The sequence below is a fragment of the Nyctereutes procyonoides genome, unplaced genomic scaffold (genome assembly GCF_905146905.1).
Source record: "Nyctereutes procyonoides isolate TBG_1078 unplaced genomic scaffold, NYPRO_anot_genome, whole genome shotgun sequence".
Lineage (NCBI taxonomy): Eukaryota > Metazoa > Chordata > Mammalia > Carnivora > Canidae > Nyctereutes > Nyctereutes procyonoides.
Window position 1 is genome coordinate 22,882,731 of NW_026575128.1, and position 22,934 is coordinate 22,905,664.

At 35.5% G+C, this 22,934-nt stretch overlaps 1 protein-coding gene across 1 annotated transcript; it reads left to right on the forward strand.

Annotated features, from left to right (window-relative positions):
- The first annotated feature begins 322 nt into the window (after window positions 1-322).
- Window positions 323-7,281, forward strand: LOC129520617 (tenascin-R-like). Its single transcript, XM_055341716.1, has 5 exons — window positions 323-475; window positions 657-786; window positions 3,002-3,155; window positions 3,809-3,915; window positions 7,151-7,281. Exons 1-5 carry the CDS (start codon window positions 323-325, stop codon window positions 7,279-7,281), a joined length of 675 nt encoding a protein of 224 aa, XP_055197691.1.
- The last annotated feature ends 15,653 nt before the right edge of the window (window positions 7,282-22,934 follow it).

A 22,934-nucleotide genomic window follows, 5' to 3' on the forward strand; every position in this document is an offset into this window, starting at 1 on the left:
TTTAACTTATGGTAATAGTTTCAGAAAGCTTTAATCTCTTTTTCTTCTTTTGAATATTATGCATTTGCTACTGTGAGTTTGTTGCTGTGTAGCTTTTGCTGCAAAACCAAGTTAGCTCCTTGTTATGGTGTTTGCAATGACTCTGAGTATTGCAACTGATTATTATATTTGATAAACTGTCATGTATGTGTGAACAACTATTTTAAATTTGGATACAGAGAGGACTGATTAATAAACTTTATGGTTCTTTTCTTGCATTGTGGGTTTTTTTTTCCTCTTTAAAGGGATATAAATTAAAAGAAAACATATAAGGAGAATTTAAATGTGTTGTGTGTTTGGGGTAGGTCTGGAAGCACCATCAAATATCCATGAGGGCAAAGTAACAGACTCTTCCATAGAAATTCTCTGGAATCGAGCTGATGGGAATTTTCAGCATTATGAAATCACATGCATGAACTGTACTGCTGCTTTCATGGTATGTTACAAGCGGCTCTTGGAAGCATTAAACTTGAATCTTTCATGCTGAATCCAATATTACTGCATTCTTACATTAGATAGTAGTGAAACTAAATAGCCCCCATGCTTATTTGGTTGTGTTGAATCGTGGAACATTTTTATAATGGACACTTGCTAATTTACTTCTTTTGGATTGATAGGTCCAGAAGGTAGTTCGAGAAGCAGCAACATTCTCTAACCTGGATCCTGCCACAGTGTACACTTTCTCAATTCGCACTGAAAAAGAAGGTTTTAAAGACAGCACTCCTCATATAAAGGAAATACAGACAGGTACAGCCTGTGTAATAAGCACTTTAGGGTATTATTCAGCGTTCAAGTATTTATTTCATTCTTTAGGGAAGATTTTTTTTTCTTTAGGGAAGATTTAGTAAATAGTTTATTCTTCCCAGATTTTCTTTAGGGGCAGGCAGTGTCTTCTCTTGTCTCTTTTTTTCTGTTTCCCCTTATCTGGGTTAGAATAACCTCTTTTGTACATGCCTTGCCAGGCAGTAGAGTGGCTAATTGCCTGGGGCCTGGCCAGATTTTCCATTTGTGATTTAATTTCTTCATCGTTCAGTTAAGCAGACAATGAAGTGACATTTCCTCAGTGTTAGCAACTTACTCCCCATGGCAGATGGTGGTTATTCCATGCTAGTCACACGAAATATGGGATGATTGGGAAGAATGTGGGCAAAATGTGTACATTTTCATATCTAGGTGACGTAAAATTTTCAACTACTCTACTAATGTAGATATTTTAGTGATTCTCGACGCTGATGCTACGGAAACATTGATTTATGTGTTTAGAAACTGGTCATGTCTGATATTCTTTTACTATTAACACAGACTGGAACTGGGAGAGAATATCTTGGCAGTTTTGTTCCTTTGTTATACATGGAAGAATTTTAGATACAAAATATATATTGTACACTATTTCATTTACCTTTTTTTCCTTGGGAAACAAGGGAAGCATTGCATATTTTTTAAAAAGATTTTATTTATTTATTCATCAGAGAGAGAGAGAGAGAGAGAGAGGCAGAGACACAGGCAGAAGGAGAAGTAGGCTCCACGCCAGGAGCCCAACGCGGGACTTGATCCCAGGATTCCAGGATCGCGCCCTGGGCCAAAGGCAGGCACCAAACCTGCCACCCAGGGATCCCTGACATTGCATATTTAGATTACAATGATTTTTCCTGCTGAAATAGAACCTTGTCATTGTTTGGTATTTAATTGGAATGAGTCCTACAAGAATCATTAAATATTTTTGGGATTGGTGGTTTTGGGGGAAAATTAGTTTTCTCTCTACCTTTCTAGGTCCTTGACTGAGACACCTCAATCTGCCTAAGACTGATTGACAGGAGAGAAATAAAAACAAAAATTTAAAAATATGTATAATCCGTGCATACATGGGAGAGACCCAGGGAATACGAGAAACTCTCTGAAATGGCCTAAACCACCACTTTAAATACTATCTCCAGAAAATGTTGAGGGGGGATAAGGGAGCCAGTTATGGGAGGCTACCAGGAAAAGCACAGTAAACAAACGTAAGATTGTTATGCAGATTTAGATCTATCTTCTCCATTGATAAGTTTTTTTTATTATTTAATAAATTTATTTTTTATTGGTGTTCAATTTGTCAACATACAGAATAACACCCAATGCTCATCCCTTCAAGTGCCCACCTCAGTGCCCGCCACCCAGTCACCCCCACCCCCCGCCCACCCCCCCTTTACCACCCCTAGTTCGTTTCCCAGAGTTAGGAGTCTTTCATGTTCTGTCTCCCTTTCTGATATGTCCCACTTATTTTTTCTCCTTTTCCCTTTATTCCCTTTCACTATTTTTTATATTCCCCAAATGAATGAGACCATATAATTTTTGTCCTTCTCCGATTGACTTATTTCACTCAGCATAATACCCTCCAGGTCCACACGTCGAAGCAAATGGTGGGTATTTGTCGTTTCTAATGGCTGAGAAATATTCTAGAGATTTAGTTAGACTTCTCTGCCCAGTAGAGGGAGACACTCTTATGAATAGAGATTTCCCTTATAATTGTAAAATGTCTCTTACAGAAGGTAATTTTACTCAGTTTTCAGAGTTTCTCCTGTGTCTGCATTTTTTAAAAATAACCAGCTCAAAATAATCCTTATGCCGAAGAGGAGTATTTTGGGGCAGCATATTCTACTCCTCTTCAGTGGTTGCGCAAGACCAAGATATAATCTCTCCCTACATTTCTGAGGCAACGAAATATTGGTTACAGTACTACAATAACACCTATTGGCTCCATTTTAAAGTTTAAAATGATTCTTGCTAGGGTTGTTTTTTTTTTTTTTCTCTTTTTTTGACTTTTAGCTTTTCATATGTACCAGGAAAAATGAAAGGAATGTCTTGGTTACCCTCAGAGTTTGCAGAAAGTAAAACAGATCTTGAGAGTGTTTCAAGGCTGTGGTAAAGCAGGTGCTTTGTGCAGTAGAAAATGTTATTTTATGTGTTTGTTTTAATGATATAGCCCCAAGTGCAGCTGAATTTATGAACCATAGTAGAAACTCCAGTGCAATAACTGTTAGCTGGCCATCAGCTAGAAGTCTTCTGGATGGATACATCATTTCAATATCCAGCAAAAGCTTAATGAAAGAGGAAGTCCTCCTGTCTTCCACACAAAGGTATGAAAATATTGAGAAAAGAAATGGAGTCAAGTTACATGGAACACGAGATTAACATTTTATATATACATTTTTGAAAAGCTATATTAGTGACTTAATATAAACAGAAATTAGAAAACAGGGGATCCCTGGGTGGCGCAGCGGTTTGGCGCCTGCCTTTGGCCCAGGGCACGATCCTGGAGACCCGGGATCGAATCCCACATCGGGCTCCCGGTGCATGGAGCCTGCTTCTCCCTCTGCCTGTGTCTCTGCCTCTCTCTCTCTCTCTCTCTCTCTCTCTCTCTCTCTCTCTCTCTGTGACTATCATAAATAATAAATAAAATTTAAAAAAAAAGAAATTAGAAAACATTGTAAAAACATTTTGGGCTGCATTGTGATTAGAATAACTGAGTCAGATGTAGAGTAATAATCCTTTCTGCATATAATAATGAATTAATTCAAGATATCTCATTTTTTACTTAAATTAATTTCTCTGCACAAGAAGCTATGATTTCTCATTAACTATTTGTGCTGGAGCATAGCAGATTGACAGTAAAAATACCACAAGACTTATATATAAAATTCTTTCTGTAGACAGGGTGAGAAGATGGGAGTTTTCCAAATGTTTCTGAGCTGAACATTTTAATATGTGACTTTTTTTTTTTAACGTGTAGGACCTTCACATTTAATAGCCTTGCTTCAGGGACTGACTTTTTAATTAGCATTATAACTACCAAGGGACTGAAGAGAAGCCATCCTACTGTCCTCATGGTTAGCACTTGTAAGTTTATTTTATATTTAATTGACTTTTCATGTGTAAAAAAGATTGGAAATGGTTGTGTTTAAAGCCAATATCTAATTAAAAATGAATGAAAATGTAAGTGGTTTATGGCATGCTTGAAAAGAAGGAGCCCTGCATTTATTTGGAGAATGCCTGAATTATATTCCTGCCTCTATCACTTATTAGTTATGTGACCTTGGGCAGAACTATTAAGTTTTCACTTAGAAAATGAGAATAATTATTCCTGCCTATGTACAAAATCTTGTTACTAAATTCCAAACACAGAGCTCTTTGTGCAAGTGCCAAGTACTCTAAACCTCAAGATATTATTGTCATGAGACACTCAATATTTTTTCTATTATTTTGACTGTATTTAACATTTTATGAAACACAAAACAACACTTGGAATATGACAAAGTATATAGCACTGCCTTTTTTTTTTTAATTGCATTATTTGGGTTCAGTTTGCCTCTTCTGACCTTATTAGCATCCCTTACACGTATGCCTGCCCTGAACATGTGCAGTGTTTCCAAGAAACCCTTTCACTTGGGCCCAGCACATGCACCTGTGCTCAAAGACCAGTGTCCTATCAGTGTGAGAGGAGGCTCAACGTCAGAATTCGCAGTGTGGAGGAAGAGAAAGCACTGGAAAATGGGTGACAGTCAAATCGATTCCTGGAAAATATGCTAAAATGTCTGACCAGTTACAAATCGCCAGCACGGTATTATGTGCTTACATCACCGTATTGAATCTACCCAGGCTACCTCAGATGTAGGTTAAGGTTTAGAGGTATTCATAACTCATCACCGAGGGTGAGATTTTTAACCCAGTGTCTAACACTAAAACTGATATGACACTCTGCTCCCTCTCCTAAAGACCATTCGAGGAAATGTCAGAAATAGATGAGAAACAGCTTCATTTTTAAAATTGGATTTAAAAAATTTATAAGTGAAAATTTCTTTGCTGCTTTCATTGGGGCTGTATCATTATCAGGTCACCATCACCGTCTTTGTTATTGTTGTCATCATCAAATAGAGTGCCTGTTGTTTGTCAGAGATTTTGCAAAGTATTTTCTATACTTCATATCACAATTCTGAATGGCGACTTTTATTCTATGGATCCTAATGAGATGCATATGTTTACCTTTCTTATAAATGAGGAAACTGAGGCTTAGAAATTTTAGTAGCTTATACAAGATATCAAAGATTTGAACTTGGGTTTCCCTGACATCGGATTTTACCCTTGTAACCACTGTGCTTCACTAGAAAGGCTGCTACATCATAGGAAGGACACTACCCATTCTTGGCTCTGTGACTTTGTATGGATCCTGATTCTATTTGGATCTCAAGATCTTCATTTCTACTCTGGGTTTCATAATACTTTCATATTTTATGACCTTGCTTTGGCTGTGTTTTCCAAGACAAGGCTGGCAATTATTTTCCCCCATCTTTTCCACTTTACTATTTGCCTTTTACCTTCTACTGCATAATAATAATTTTGACCTTCCTGTACCTCCTTTTTCCACAAGCCACCTCAACTCCATTTGGAGGTAGATGGAATATTAATAAATGTATAAAATAGAGCTAAAATATATTATGGTAATTTGGAAGCATAATAAATTGATTCCAGTTAGAAGGGAATATGCATCACAGAAAAATAAAAAGGATAGTGAATCAGTGACTCCGGTTTAAATCTACCACTGAGCTGCATTCTAATAAACTTAAATCAATATGTAAGTAGGGACAAAAAAAATCTCATGCAAAATTTGAATTTTACAGATGAAATTATTCCAATAAAATATTAATATTATGTTTCTCTCAGTTAAAGCAATGCAATATGAAAATTTTTAATATGTATTAGAAATACAGTTATGTTATCAATTTGAAGAATAAAATTCAAGAACCTTCTCAGATATAATATTTAAAGGGAAAAGGAATTTGTGAACCTAAGGCAAGGAGGATAGAGTGATCTCTTACTTTATGTAGTGCATAAAATTGTAAGTTAAAAATCCCACTTGTAATGACTTTATACTGAATTCTGCTATGAGAAAAAGTTAAAATCCATAGTTTGCATAATTTTATTGTGGGAAGAGGCTTTCTAGAAAATTATTTTGTCCTTTCCATTGAAGAGTTGAGGAGACTGAGATTCAGGGTAGATAATTTATGCAAGATCACATAAGGCTAAAACGGACTGGAAAAACCCCATATCCTAGGACTCTTCCATAGTGTGACAGTCAAGGGTTTTTTTTTTTTAATTATTTAAATTCAATTTAATTAACATATACTGTATTATTAGTTGCAGGGATAGAATTAAATGATTCATCATTTGCAAATAATATGCAGTGTTCCTTATATCAGGGCCCTCCTTAGTGACCATCACCCAATTACCCCTTCCCCGCACCTCCCCTCCAGTAACCCTCAGTTTGTTTCCTAGAGTTCATTGTCTCCTTTGGGTTTGGCTCCCTCTCTTTTTCATCTTATTTTCCTTCCCTTCCCCTATGTTCATCTGTTTTGTTTCTTAAATGCCATATATGAGAGAAATCATATGGTACTTATCTTTCTCTGACTGATTTATTTCACTTAGCATAATACCCTCTAGTTACATCCACATCATTGCAAATGGCAAGATTCCATCCTTTTTGATGGCTAATATTCTGTGTGTGTGTGTGTGTGTGTGTGTTTATATACCACATTTTCATTATCCATTCATTTGTCAATGAACATCTGGGCTCTTTCCACATTTTGGCTATTGTCAACATTGCTGCTATAAACTTTGGGGTGCATGTGCCCTTTTGAACTATATATTTGTATCTTTTGGATAAATACCTAGTAGTGCAGTTGCTGGGTCATAAGGTAGTTCTATTTGTAACTTTTTGAGGAAATTCCATGCTATTTTCTGGAATGGTTGCACCAGTTTACATTCCCACCAATAGCGTAAGATGCTATTCTCCACATCCTTGCCAACATCTGTTGTTTCCTGAGTTGTTAATTTTTGCCATTCTAACCAGTGTGAGGTGATAGCTCTTTGTGGTTTTGATTTGTACTTCCCTAATACCGAATGATGTTGAACATTTTTTCATGTGTCTGTTGGCCATTTGTATGTCTTTTTTGGAGAAATATCTGTTCATGCCTCCTACCCATTTCTTGACTCGATTTTTTAGTTTTTGGGTGCTGAGTTTGATACATTATAGATTTTTCTAAAGCTGTCATTCTAGTGTCTTATTTCATTGCCCTAGATCCAGACCCACCATCAGATTTGATGATTTTGGGGCAGGAAGAAAACACAATATATTTGTCTTGGAAACTTCCACAAGGAGGCTTTGAAAAGTTTCAGGTAAAGAACAGTGCTGCTGTTACACAACCTTGATGTTTAGGGGGGCGGGGGGTTTATTTCACTCTGTTTTTTATGCTTTTTTTGCATAATGGTTTTAGAAACTATTCTACTTTTAATGTAAGATTTTCCTCCAAAGTAATTTTTCTGTTTACTGCTTTAAAAGTACAAGGTTATCATGGAAAAGTGTTTAAATAAGAATCAAAGCCAATATTTTAAAAGAGTTTGGTTTTCAACATAGATATGTGCACACATAGTACAAGGAAGTGAACAAAGGGATGATGGTGCTGAAGAGTAATTCTTCTGTGACAGCACTGGTCAGAACAAAGATTTGAGCTGTTAAGCTGGGTGATGTGTCACAGGCTCCCTTCCAACCTTATCCTAGAGATTTAGTTGAGTAGAGACTTCTAGCCAAGAGAGTAAGAGAGTAAGATGTATGAGAAGCCACTTTACAACTGTGTCTCTTATTTGTAGTAAACATGTATGTTTTGTTGCCTCTTGTTATTAATAATGTAATCTGGCATCACATGAGAAAATATATTCACCCTACATTCTACATTGTATGATTTGCAGAGTAAACTTCCAGAGATAGCACTATTGCTTTGTATTCTATGGGGGCAAACGACTTTTCCATGCTTTCTTAGTGGTAGGAGATAATAATTTGAGTTATAAACAATAGAAAACAACCTGAAATAGTTTAAGCAGTAAAGAAAAAAGTGTATTAATACAAGAGTGCTTCATAGATACCAAGCTAAGGGGAGCAACTGGGTGTTAGGAAGACCTACAATCATATATTAAGGTTGTGGAGAATCCAAGGATTGTTTTCTTTTCTGTCTACTTCTGCTCATTTACCTTATTTTTTTTTCTAATAACCAGTTTTCTTTACTAAGGAATCCATGTGGTGAATGAAGGAAGGCTGTATACACCCTCTGAGTACAAATGGTGCATTACCAACCACAGAGAGACAGATTTTCCTTAAATTCCCAGGGGAAGGACTGTGATTATTCCAAATTGGATTAGATTCCTAGTACAGTTCCAGTTAACTGTGCTTGTAGGTCTCAAATCATGTAAAAAATGGTGGCAGCAAGTCTGTGGGGGAGAAGGGTTATTAAAAACAATCATTAGATTTGGGGGAAATACAATGAAAGATGTTTCCTATGAACAAAAAATTTAATAATTTATAGAATCTGTGCAATCTAAAAGGAACGAGAGCAATAAAATTACCAGATACCTGATGTGAACACATTAATACATCTGGGCTTTAAATTTGAGAATGAATTTCGTAACAATTAAGGTCAAGGAGAGAAACAAGATAATAGGCTTGTATAAAATATAGAGTCCATCTAATATGTACACTACCTCGTGTGATCCTCAGAGTCGGAGCCTAACAACCTGTCTGATTTGTTTTCTCTGGTTTCCATATTTCAGCAGCATTGTATTGCCTACCATTACCCACATATTTTGTGTTTTCCTGATTCTATTCCTTAGTCATGTTCTTTTAACCAGAATACATTCTCTCCCATTATTCTTTGACAGTTCTTTAAGGTGCTGCTCAGATATATTATCTCTGTGGAAGCTCCCTTGAACACCAGTTAGCAGTCTCCCATACTAGAAAATTTTGTGTCATCCTTGACTCTTTTTTCACGTCCGTATGTACTTGTTTACTGAATCCTGATGATTCCAACTTTGAATTACTGTGAAAGTCCTTCTTTTCCTTTCCATTTCTTTTTTCTTTGCCTCTTTTCAGGATCCTACTATCATTGTTGGCTCCCTTGTGCTTCAGGGATGAAGCTGACCTCCAGGACAATCCTTACAAATCTATTGAGCCATCATCTCATTTCCTTTCCCTGCACTCATCTTAAATTACAGGCTTATATTATAAATACATTAAACATCTTACTCTTTCTCTCCTTAGTAGTACATACCTCTTCGAGACTCATCCCTTGTAGGTTGTTTCTTTCTGAAGTATTTATTGATGTATTTTTTTACTCACCACATTTTGGGGGATAGCTTCCCCAGATACTTCTAAAAATAACTATTCTCTTCTGTGATCCATTGAACTTCACGTTCATGTCTTTGTCATAGCCTTTATACAGTATACTTGTTTTAAACAATTTTTTAAGTATAATTGACACACAACATTAAATTAGCTTCAGATGTTTACCACATACTTGTTTTGTTGTCTGCTTAGGAGCAGACATGATTGCCCACCAGGAATTTCCTTGCGTGCCAAAGCAGATGACACAACAACAGTCAGGATTCACAACAAATTGAGGATTCCCAGAAGGGGATAGGCTCATATAAGGGTCCAATGAGGAGGGGAAAAAATAGAAAGGAGGAGGGGTTGACTTTTGGTTTATATTGTGATTAGAGGATTGAGCTGGAGCAAGGGCTTCCTAGAGGACCTAGAAGCTCTGAGGTTTGAAAATTTTCTGCCCTTAGAGGAAAAAGGATCTAAGGCTTTCTTATCTTGGAGACCCAGATGTAGGGTAGGCTGGGAAAAGAGTTAGGGCTCTAAAAGTTTTCAATAGTCAAATACAAAATAGAGTTAAACTGTTTATATTATAGTATTTTAATTAATTATATTTAAGATTAGAAGAAATAAGTAAGATAAAAGGGAATTGTTATTATTTTTTTAAAAGATGGGGTGTAGTGCATGCCTTCAGGCTGAGTTGAAAGATTCCTTGAACAGTAATAATTTCATTCATTCAACAAATCCAACATTCAACATTAAAAAAAATTATTCCTTCAACAACAAATTCTTGACTTTATGGTGCTTACATTAAAAAGAACTGCAGATATGAGAAAGATAGTGACTAGAATGGCTTAAAAAAGCCTGGAAGAGGTGAGCTCAAGCCTAAACCCTCTAAAACCAAAAGGAAAAATGGTATTGTATGTTAAAGGTCTGGTTGATTAACCAAGTCAAATTTTAAAATGAACTATCTTAAATGAATTTTTTAGTCTCAGTCTCCAAGTATTATCAATTCCATTACTGCAATATAAATTCCAATTGGCTCTTAACGGGTTCTCAGAAAACCAAACCATCTATAAGTTCTCTACCAATGTGAAATGATGGGGTCTGCATGGCATGTAAAGTAATTAGAGTTGAAATCATAGAGAATATAAGAAAACAAGTATTTTATATTTCTCATGATATTAGTGGACATCAACTTCAAGTCTACCTGTTTTCAGAAAATTAAGCTCAGAGTGATATGCAAAATATTCTGGTAATAAATTTCATAATAGGAATTTCTTTACAAAACAGAAATCCTTGTTTTGTTTTGCCTAGCATTCAAAAAGAACATTTATTAGTATGGACAAACTGTGAAATTCATTTGAACACCAAATATTTGTTCTAGTGAGTAATCCTCTGAAACTATTAGATTGCTGGCTTTCTTTTCATGAGCACTGGGAGTGCAAAAAGATTTATATCCTTTAAAGAATCTCATAACTATAATGGAACTGAAGGTATAATCTATTCCAAGCATGAAAATAAACATTGGCTCACACATTTAAGACCTAAAAGAATTCAGTGTGAACTTAGAAAAAATCAAATAGTTGATATAGAACATCAAAGGAAATTTGCCATTTCCTTTCTTACATCTTTCAACTGTTTTTTTTTTTTATGTACTCCAAGTTATGTTATAGACCGGCACTGTCAATAGAAATATAACAGAAACCATAAATGAGAACTATATGTATAATTTTAAATTGTCTAATAGAAACATTAAAAAAAAGTAGCAAGATACAAGTAAGGTGGCAGTCCAGGGTGGCAGCATAGGAAGATCCTGAACTCTCCTCCTCCCACAGACATACTGAATCCATAGCTACATATGGAACAATTGCCTCTGAAAAAGATCTGAAGACTAGATGAACAGCTCCTTTCCAGCAAACAATAAAAGGGTCATATTGAGATGAATATGAGAGGCTAAGGTGCAGTCTTGCCAAAAACCCCAATCCTGGCACAGTAACCCACGATAGGGAGGAGTATCACAAACCTGGAGCTTCTCTCTGAGAAGCAAAGTGTTCATACCCCACACCAGGCACCCCAACCCCGAAGATCTGCACCAGAATGATGAACCCCCATAACATGTGGCTTTGAAAACAAATAGGGCCTATGTCCAGAGGGCAAAATGGGCTGCAAAATATTGAGATGCTACTCTAAGGGCTCTCACACAGACTCATTCTCCTTGAGGCTCAGCTGAAAGCAGTAGTTTGAAAGGTATCTAGACTATATGTGAAGGAGATTCATTTGCTTATCTTAAAAAGTTTCTGCTGGAAAGGCAATGGCCTCTTGGGACACTGTCCAGGGACAGAGGTCTTAGCAGGGGCCATTTTTGTGCTTTTCCTCTGCCTTCTTCACACTGGTGGGCCTGTGTTGTCCCTACATTCTCCCACTGGCCTGGTAAAACCAGTAGGTATGCCTCAGCCCTGCACTTTCATACTGCCTTGCTAAAGCCATAGGTACATAGTCTACACAGGGAATATTCCTTGATGTTCTGGTTCTGGTGGCCAGAGGGGTTTATGTTTCTGGGTTACATGGGATAGTAATGATTAGAGAGACAGTTTTAAAGGTCACCATCTCTAGGGCACTTCACAGATGGCAGAGTAAGACACATCTCCAGTGAAAAAGGCCTATTTACTTGTCTTGGAGCTTCAGCCTGGAGAACAGACCTCAATTTTGCCACACATTTAGAGGCTATTTAAGTATTCTCAGGGAATGAAAAAAAAAAGTATTCTCAGGGAATGTATGCTGGGGGACACCATCTTTGTGCTTTCTCTTGGCCTCACTAAACTTGATGATACCTCCCAGAAAGGAGGTTTTACACTCATCTGAAGCCCTGATTTTTACAACTTTTGCCCAGGGGACATGTCTAGACCACCTGATCTGAAGGCCAGCAGGATTTATGATTGTGATCCCACAGGATTATATACATTTGCATACAGTAAAACCTGCTTCTTGGGGGTCTGCATTCCTATCACTCTGGAACTAGGGATGACTGAGATCTCTCCCTTTGAAACACTAGCAGGTCTTGGCACACCCTCTTCAACTGGGACCTATTAAGAATACATCAGGCTTTTTTGGACAGTCACAAAATTTTGAAAGACAGCTGAGATCTGGGGCAAGGTTGAACAATAAGGTTTATCTCCTACATGACGCCTCTTCTTCAAGAGTGGAAGACATAGCTATTTTGCCTAATACATAGAAACAAACACAGAAAGATCAGTAAGATGAGGGAACAAAGGATCTGTTTTAAAAGAACAAGATAAGTACTCAGAAAAAAGACCATAATGAAATGGAGATAATTTATCTGATAAAAGTTAAAAGTAACGGTCAATAAGATGCTCACTAAACTTAGAAGAAGAATGGATGAACACAGTGAGAACTTCAACAAGGAGATAGAAAATAGAAGAGAGTACCAATCCAACTCAGAGCTAAAGAATACAGCAGTTGAACTAAAAAAAAAAAATAAACTAGAGGGGTTCAATAGGATATTAGATGAAGGAGATTAGATTAGATGAAGCAGAAGAAAAGATCAATGACTTAGAAAACAGGACAGTGGAACTCACTCAAATAGAGCAACAAAGAGAAAAAAGAATTTTTAAAAGGAATGATAACTTAAAAAACTTACAGCACAACATCAAGTGGAGTAACATTCACATTATAGGAATCCCAGAAAAAGAGATAGAAAAAGGCAGAACATTTATTTGAAGAAAACAATGCTGAAAACTTCCTTAACCTGTGTAGAGAAATAGACATCCAGGAAGTTCAGAACATTTCAAATAAGATAAATATAAAAGTTAAAGAGAGGATTTTAAAAGCAGCTTAAGAAAAATATCATCTTATTATATACAGGGGAACCCCTATAAGACTTTGGAGATTTCTTTATCAAGAATTTTACAGGCCAGCAGAGAATGACACAATATATTCACAAGTTGAAAGAAAAAACTTCCGACCGAGATAACTCTACCCAGGAAAATTATCATTTAGAATTGAAGGAAAGATAAAGAGTGTTACAGACAAGCAAAAACTAAAGGAATTCATCATTACTAAACCAGACTTACAAGAGATATTCAAGGGGCTTCTTTGACCTGAAAATAAAGAGCATTTATCCATAACAAGAAAACACATGAAAGTATAAATCTCAATAGTAAAGATGAATACTATACTATTTTAATGAATAGGACGAATACTATATCCACTAACTCTACTATATAGTAGAGGTAGTGGATTAATCACTTATAAAGCTAGTATGAAGGCTAAAAGACAAAAGTAGTAAAAATAACTATACTACCATAATTTGTTAAGGGATACACAAAATAAAAAGATGTGAAATGTGAAAACGAAAACGTAAAATGTGGGAAAGAAGAGTAAAAATGTAGGGTATTATAATACATTCGAACTTAAGCTGCTATCTATTGAAACTAGATATAAAATAGAGTATACATAAAATGTTATATGTGAGCCTCATGGTAACCACGAAGCAAAAATCTATAGTAGATATGAAAATGATAATGAGAAAGGAATCTAAGTAAAACACTAAAGAAAGTAATCAAACCACAAGGGAAGAAACTAAGTGAAGAAGAAAAGAATAGAGAATAAACCAGAAAATGATTATCAAAATGCCAATAAGTACATACTTCCCAATAATTACTATGAGGGGTGCCTAGCTGGCTCAGAGGAGCATGTGACTCTTGATCTCAGGGTCATGAGTTCTAGACCCACATTGGATGTAGAGATTACATACATACATACATACATACATACATACATACATAATTATTGTGAATGTACTGAATTCTTCAAACCAGAAACAAGGCATGGCTAAATGGATAAAAAAAGAAGACTCATCTATATGCCTATAGAGAGAGGGGTAAGACTCATCTATATGCCTATAGAGAAACTGAAAGTGAAAGGAAGGAAAAAGATGTTCCTATGAACATGGAAACCAAAAGAAAGCTGTGGTAGCTATATTAACATCAGACAAAATAGTCTGATTTAAAACAAAGGCTATAATAGAGGCGTCTGGGAGGCAACTCAGTTGAGTGTCTGACTTGGTTTTGGCTCAGGTCTTGATCTCATGAGCTGTAGGATCAAGTTCTGCGTCAGGCTGTACACTCAGCAGTGAGTTTTCTTGAAGATTCTCTCCCTCTATCCCTTTCCCTATTCATGTACTCTCTCTCACTCTGTCTCTTTCAAATAAATGACTAAATCTTAAAAAAAAAAGCCTGTAATAAAAGACAAAGAAGAGAATTAGATAATGATAAAGGGCTCAATCCAACAAAAGGATTCAACATTCATAAATGTTTATGCACCAATATAGAAGCATCTAAATACATAGAGCAAATATTAATAGACTAAAGGGATAAATACACATCAGTATAATAATAGTAGGGGACTTTAATACCATACTTAAATCAATGGATAGATAATCCAGAAAGAAAATCAGTAAAGAAAAATCAGCCTTAAATGACACATTGGGCCAGAAAGACTTAATAGATAAATACAGAATATTCCATCCCCAAACAATAGAATACAGATTCATCTCAAGAGCACATGGAATATTCTCCAGGATTGATCACATGTTCACCACAGAACAAATCTTTATAAATTTAAGAAGATTGAAATCACATCAAGCATCTTTTCTGACCACAATGGTATGAAACTATAAATCAATTAGAAGAGGAAAACTGGAAAAGTCACAAAAATGTGGAGATTAAGCAACATGCTATTGAACAATTAGTGGGTCAATGAAGAAATCAAAGGAGAAATAAAAAATACTTTGAGATATTTTGGTGTAGACTCAGTAGTGTATTTTGCTTTTGTGTCCTTTGCCTGAGGAGACATACGTAGAAAGATGTTTCTATGGCTGATGTCAAAGAAATTACTACTTATGTTTTCTTCTAGGATTTTTATGGCTTCCAGTTTCATATTTAAGTTTTAGTCCATTTTGAGTTTATTTTTGTGTGTGTGATGTAAGAAAGTGGTCCAGTTCTTTTTGACTATTTTTTGTGTGTAGCTGTTCAGTGTATCCAGAACCATTTATTGCAGATAACTCTCTTTTCTCCATTGTATTCTTCCTCCTTTGTCATAGATTAATTCATAATGCAAGCATAGGTTTATTTCTGGGGTGATGCAACTTTGATATACACACCCATGTTAGTTTTCTTGTGATTTCACAAGGTGTGGTAGGCATTATGTGGAAAGGAAGAATCAAGGCCCTGGAATTGTTTTGCTTTAAATCCTAACTTCATTTCTACCATTAACTCTCGGGCAAGTTTTTTACTCTTTGGCCCTATTTCCTCATCTGTCAGTGAAGATTATTGTTATTCTGTAGAACCGTTGAAGGAATTTAATGAGATAATGTGTTTAGCATGTGCTAAATTACAAATTACATGAGAGCAGGTCTTTTGTCTTCTTTGATCACCATTTGGTACTGTTACTGAGACCAGTGTCTGACATATAGCAGGAGTCAATAAATATTTTGTTGAATGAAGGATTGCATTATTTGTTTTCATTTTTTTTAAGTTTCATGGTTCACAGTTCACAATAAAGGAAGATTAATTTTAATGTGAATCTCTTTACCCCCCTCCCTTGCCACACAACAATCAGAATGCTCTTTCTTATAAGTAAAATTTATATATCATTCTTGTATTTAAAGACTCCTACCATGGTTTACAAGGCTCTGCCTTTCTCTTGTGAGCCCATCCCTGCTCCTTCCAGTCTCTCCCAATTTAGGAAAGGATACTGTCCTTAAATCACTGCCCAATTTTTCCTATTTCCTCATCCCTCAGTCCATCAGCTAGTCCTGCCACTTATACCTCTAAAACAGATTGTCAGTGTGTCTATTTCTCTCCGTCTTCATTACACCTCTCTTGGCCCAGTTGCTATCATTTCTTACCAAGACCAGCAGCCTAGGTGACAGATGGTAGCTTCTCACATCCCAACTGGTCTCTGTTTTCATTCTTAATTTCCTTACAATCCACTTTCCACATAACAGCTAAGAAGAAAGAAAGCTATTAAAAACAAGTGTCTCTTATTAGTTTAACATTCCCTAGTAGATTTCCACTGCTCTTCAAATAAAATCTAAACTCTTTGACATGGTCTCCAAGATCTCATCTGATTGGACCTTCATCTATCCCGTCTACTTTGTTGCTATGCTACAACCATGTGTGACTTTCTCTCTGTTCCCCTAGCATGCCAAAAACATCTTCATTACAAGGTTTTTCCCTTGACATTCATTTTGCATGGATATCTTGCTTTCAATTTTTGTTGCCTTTTTCCTATTATTAAATTCTAATCTCAAATATTATCTTCTCATCTCCTTCTCTGATTTTCTAATCTAAATAAAACTGCTCTTTTTATTCAATCCCTGATGTAGCTGAGTTATCTCATTCATTTATTCATTGAGTTGCTTGTTGTTAGGTGCTTCCACTAGAAGCTTCCCAACAATCAGATGCCTTTCCTCTCTTCTTTATCACAGTATAATAGATACCTAGTATCTATTCTAATGGTTGCCCTGAATTAGAAGCTCAGTAAATGTTTGATAAATAAGTAAAACTTCACATAACACTGTTTTTCCATATATGATTGGGGTAATTATTGAGGGAAGTTATCAGTACTGAATATAGTATCAGTAAAGGGTAGAACTTGAGATGCACTTTCAGTAGGATTCATACTCATGGAAAAGAAGTTATTCTACACTAGTAAGTTCACAAAGTCAGGAGTGAGCATTCTATTTGTTATTTCTAAATGTCATTCAATGATAGGAGCCTCCTAATAAATCATTCATTAAAAATTCTATCCTTTCTGAAATGATTGGACTCCTTTTTGTATTCAGTGTAGGTATTCTCTAGTGAAAACTCTAAACATTTTTAATGTTAATTGTAATTTCACATTTTTTTTTTCCCTTGTCTGGCTGTCCTGATTCTCATTTCTCAAGGCAAATGCCAAAAAGAATGATCTTTCTTTGCAGTCAACTGAGGCATAAAATTATTCGTTGTCAGGTAAAATATATAACCCTAGAGTTGCTTTTTCCTATTTTTGAATGAGCACTTTTTTTACCCAGAGACTGTAAGGTAAGTATCTACTAATAAGTAAAATTTATTCAAAGGAATCATGTTAATATTTAGGATTCAGATTATTTTTTCAACTATATTATATCACTAATTGTTCTCCTAGTCTTCCTCAATCAATGAGATTATTTGTTAAATTTTAATGAATTAAGCAACAGTATCCTGTTTGGTTAGCACAGTGTAATTGCATAATTGGGATCATTTTCCTAATCATTTAAAATTAATTATCCCAGGTCTTCAAGGTATGCTTTAAAACTGGAAATAAAGTGAAAATTGCATTGTTTTCAGTTGGTTTCTATTAGATGTATAGTCCACATACTTTGGGAAACAAACCTCTCTCCTTCAAGTTGTATTTTAAGAATTTATATATTTTTATGTGAGATCACTACAGACTATTTCTTTTAATACATCCCTTCATTAATACCTTAATACAACTCTTTGTATATTCTAATTAGCACTCCATTAAAATTATATTCTACTATTACAAGGTACTTCCTCCCACCATCCTTTTTTGTACCAAAAGTCCTTAGCATTCTCCTTACTCCTCCTGCATTTCCATATGCCAGACAAGCAAGGTTATTGTCAGTGACAACTTATAAATCAATAAACAATGATATGTTTCTGGACCTCATGATTATCCTTCTCAGTAACAAAACACCCTTCCCACAAGACAATGTTTATGTCTACCTAGGAAATTTTTTTCTCTGATTCCTACCACATAACAATTGTTTTTAAAAGCATAATAAAGTTTAAATAATTTATAAAATTAATGCCATTATTTTCATTTAGATACATCTTTCTGCTTTACAAACATGAAATATGGAGTGAAGAAGAGTAAAGGTTATTATAGCTTTTGATGCATCAGTAAATCTCTAAGGTGTTAGAACTATCAGGTTATTCCACTGAAAATTTCTAAAGGCAATGCCAATTCTCAGAGCTTTAATGAATAATTGATTGGCTCAGGTTACAATGAAAGATGGGCTGGCATGGAGCATGACATTTATCATGCGTTCATTTAATAAAAATTGGAATGTGTTCTCTATTCCAGGTGTCTATTTTTGTTGTTCTCACTCTTGCTGTTTTATTTTTGTTTTTGTTTGACTCCTCTAACACTGAATGTCTTCCAATCTGTTTAACAGTCCTCCAAATACCTGAGGCACCTGTAAGTTCTCTGAAGGGCCCTAAGGGTTGTCTGCATTGTCCATTTCCATGACATGATGGACCTACCTCAGGCTTAACCTTTCCCACCTCCTCTCAACCCTTTCCTCTGACATTATATCTCACTGCTTTTTGCTACCAGGGTCTTTGTACAGAGGCCAGCCTTCTTAAATGGGGTACTGGCAAGATGGTTTAACACGGAATACTCTCTGTGATTGTACTTGACTCATGGGAAATTGGCATCTTTGTCAGGGCAAAAGTGGGTGTACAGATTGCTCCACAGCTCTTGTTTTTGCAATGTTCTTTTTTTTTTTTCCAATTTCCTTTTTCTCTGATCAGCCAGGAACATGAGCAGGAAGTCTGCTAAGTACGTCCAACTGGGAGGTATCATTCTTTCTGGTAGGCACCCTCAACTTATAGTAGTGATACATGTCAGTCTCTCATTTACCTACAATGTGGGGTGTGGGCAGAAAACCCTATTACCATACCTTGGGAAGTCAGAGAAAAGCCATGGTATTCTTCACTAGGTCAGAAAATTGGGACTCCAGTGATTCCTGCTTTCTCCTTCTCCCTCTTCTGCTTATGTAGAGTTGGGAGAGTAGAATTTTACATAACAATTTTACACATTTTTTTATTTTAAAGTGCCCAACATGAAGACTCCAATTCATTATGCAGTACATCTATTATGCACATATCCACATATAAGTGAGAATATACATATGTATATACATACACATATGTACACAAATATATATTTTAAATATTTTATTTATATATTTGTATATACATATATATGCATACATTTATATCCATGTAGGTGTGTATATATATATATATGTGTGTGTGTGTGTGTGTGTGTGTGTATAAAAATGAAATTTAAAAAACAGTTTGAGACTATTGGTATCTTAGTGCATAAACCTCAGTGCACTCTGCTTATTACTATATGAACTTTACTAAGTTCAGTAAAAACTTGCCCCAAATTACTCCTTGGTGAATATAGGAAGAATCACAGTCCCTTCCTTGCAGTATTAATGTATATGAATTTGATTCGTACAGAGTTGGTGCTAAGTATATTATTTTTAAGTAATTAAAAACATAAATTTCTCTCTCTCTTTTTCTAGATATCCTATAGTATGGCATCTAGAAAGGAAAAGATATTTAAAATAATTGTATATGGTAACAAAGCCAAAGTAAAGAATTTGATTCCAGGCATGGACTACATGTTGGACCTGAAGACAGTTAGAGGCAAAGATTACAGTTTATCTGCAATGAAGAAAGTGGCTACAAGTATGTTTATATCATGAATAAATCCTTTGCCTTATAGTTGTATGAGAACTTAAAGTATTTTGGCTTAGCACAAATAAAGCTATTTTAAGACAAAAACTGATAATACAGAATAATTATGACTATAAAAATATGATTAAGATAATTCTCAAAAACTATCTGAACAATAACAAAATTTTTATATGCCTAAGTGTTTTGGGAAGTACCTAGAGTTTTTTTAATAATCTTAAGCCAATATATATATGTGTGTGTGCCACGCATGGAACATATGTGTGTATACATGTATATGTGTGTGTGTATACACACACAAACACTATATATAGTATGCCATAATAATATAAACACAATTCATTTTCTACTGAGGAAGGGGTTTGATAAGCAGAGAAATTTTCTCTTCCCTGATGTTTGTAAATTGACTGAAAATCAGTCTCATAATATTTTGGGTGACGTGGAGTAATAGTATCTTACCAATAATTCTTATGAAAGTTTGTGAAGTATACAGGATCCCCTCTCAGTGGAGACCAGTTGGTAGTGCAAGCAACAATATTACTTCCAATGACAAATGTATTAAATATGCAGCAATACAGCAATGCGGAAAACTTTGATGTAACCAGGAGAACCACATTTGAAAGTACCTTATTTCTGGCCCTTACTCATTCTCTAACCTATCTTTCCTTACCTTCCTTCCATCCTCCCTTCCCTTCCTTTTCCCCCTTCCCTTCTTTCCTTCCTTTCTTCTTCTTTCTTCTTTCTTTCTTTCTTTTCTTCTTCTTCTTCTTCTTCTTCTTCTTCTTCTTCTTCTTCTTCTTCTTCTTCTTCTTCTTCTTCTTCTTCTTTTAAAGAAAGAGAAAGCAAGCTTGAAGGGGCAGGGACAGAAAAGAGAGAATCTTAAGCAGGCTCCGTGCTAGGCACGGAGCCAAATACAGAGCTTGATATCAAGACCCTGACATGGTGACCTGAGCCAAAATCCAGGGTCAGATGCTTAACTAACTGAACCACCCAGGTATCCAGTTTTTCTATTTCATTTTTATTTAAAATCTAGCTAGGGATCCCTGGGTGGCGCAGTGGTTTGATGCCTGCCTTTGGCCCAGGGCACGATCCTGGAGACCCAGGATCGAATCCCACATCAGGCTCCCGGTGCATGGAGCCTGCTTCTCCCTCTGCCTATGTCTCTGCCTCTCTCTGTGACTATCATAAATAAATAAATAAAAAAATTTAAAAAAATCTAGCTAACTGCTAGGTGGTAGCTAACAAACCTGGGACTATATAGTATGAGGATACTTTTTGTTACAAGCACTCAGGAAGCACAAGTCTACAGGAATGACTAGTGATTTATGATTGATTAAGGAAAATCATTTGGGAACTAGAGAGGATATTAATGTGCCACTTAAATTGAAATCAAATATATATAATGTCCTATTCCTCTATTTGCAGAGCTGACCATGGAGGATGTTATACATGAATAAATTTAAGGATTAGTACATAGACAATTATATTATTCAGGTTTGCTTTGTTTTACACATATATATGCAATTTTAATTTACATATAATTTACTTTTTCAATAGAACCATCTAGGATATGTGGCTTAACGTTAAAAGCTGTGAATACTACTTCTGCCAATTTAATGTGGAATCCAACAGAGACCAACTTCACTCATTACAAGATTTATATATCAAACAGAACATTTGTACAAGAATATCTTATTTGGGGAATTATTACAGAGCACACAGTTACAGATCTGACTCCTGGTGGAATATATAACATCACAGTACATAGAATGAGAGGCAATGTTGAAGGACCTGGCACATTTATCAGAGTTGTTGCAGGTATACAAACTCTTTGTGATATTTTAAAAATTCATATTTGTGTTGCATATTATACTGTTCAAAATAAAAGTTCAATGCACTTTTTGCAATTTGGAAATTTAAACTTTATAAAATGATGTAAAAATATTCATTTTATTGGGATATTCTGTGGATTTTTGAGATAATATATATAAAGTGCAATCGGATGAAACAGTATCTGGTACATGGTCAGTGCTCATGAAATGTAGTTAATATTTCTCTTGAGTGTCACATCAAATTAGAGGTCCAGCTAGTGAAATTAGGTGGATAATTTGGGGAATCATCCATCCTCCTAAAAACTTATTCATTGTCTTTTGTGTCCTACTATGTGCTACACACATGAAAAAGTATAGTCTTAGAATGTACACAGAGTAGTAAAGAATGGAAGCATAGAAGCACATATAGTATAAATCAAATTAATAGGTGAAACAATGGAAGTAAGTTCAAACTTATTCTGGTTGTACAGAAAAGGGAATGACTAGCTCCATGGCATGGATGGAGAAGATTCTTTGAGCCTGGTAATGACTATAAAGGATATAGAGTTTTCTAATTAGACTAGAGGATATATGGGGTGTAAGGAAAGGTGGACTCACAGAAGGAACAGCCTATGCAAAATTATGGAGATATAAATGAATAATGGTATATTTGTGGAATTATAAGCATTCAACATTGTAGGATTTTTTGTTTGCATATGAGAAGAGAACAAAATCCTATTATGAATAATTTAAAGCATCATTTTAAAATTCAAATGAGGCTATGAAACCTATCAATATTTTAAATTTTTGGAAAAAGAACAGCAATAACTCATGAAATTACTCTTAAGTAATCTTTAAGACTGTGAATTCAACATGATCCAAAGCAAACATGAAATGATAACTCAATCTATGGATATTTGTTATGTGGTTCTTGCACATATTGTTTGCCTCTAATTGGTGTTTTGACAACTTGCCATAAGCTTAGTGGCATGGAACAACAAAAAATTTATCATGTCCTAATTCTGTAGGTCATATGTTCAACACAGATCTTACCAGTCTAAAATCAAGGTGTTCAGAGGGCTGTGTTCCTTTTTATAGGTTCGGGGGAAACCCAATTCTTTGTTCATATAGGTTGTTAGCAATGTTCAGTTCCTTGTGGTTGTAGGACGGAAGTAACCACTTCTTTGCTGGCTGTCAGCTGAGAATTAATTCCAGCTCTCGAGGAAGCATCATTCCTTGGCTTGTAATCATCTTCTTCCATCTCCAAAGCCAACAAAGGAGATTGAATTGCATTCATGCTTAAACGCTATCCTACCTTTTTTTCTGTTACTTGGGACTATTTTTCCTCTT

What these genes read in the sequence shown, in the direction of transcription:
- LOC129520617 (XM_055341716.1), top strand. Translation starts at nt 323, where the DNA reads ATGTGTTGTGTGTTTGGGGTAGGTCTGGAAGCACCATCAAATATCCAT. An exon ending in ACTGTACTGCTGCTTTCATG is followed by an intron (nt 476 to 656) that starts GTATGTTACAAG and finishes TTGGATTGATAG; the next exon opens with GTCCAGAAGGTAGTTCGAGA. An exon ending in TGTCCTCATGGTTAGCACTT is followed by an intron (nt 3,916 to 7,150) that starts GTAAGTTTATTT and finishes TCATTGCCCTAG; the next exon opens with ATCCAGACCCACCATCAGAT.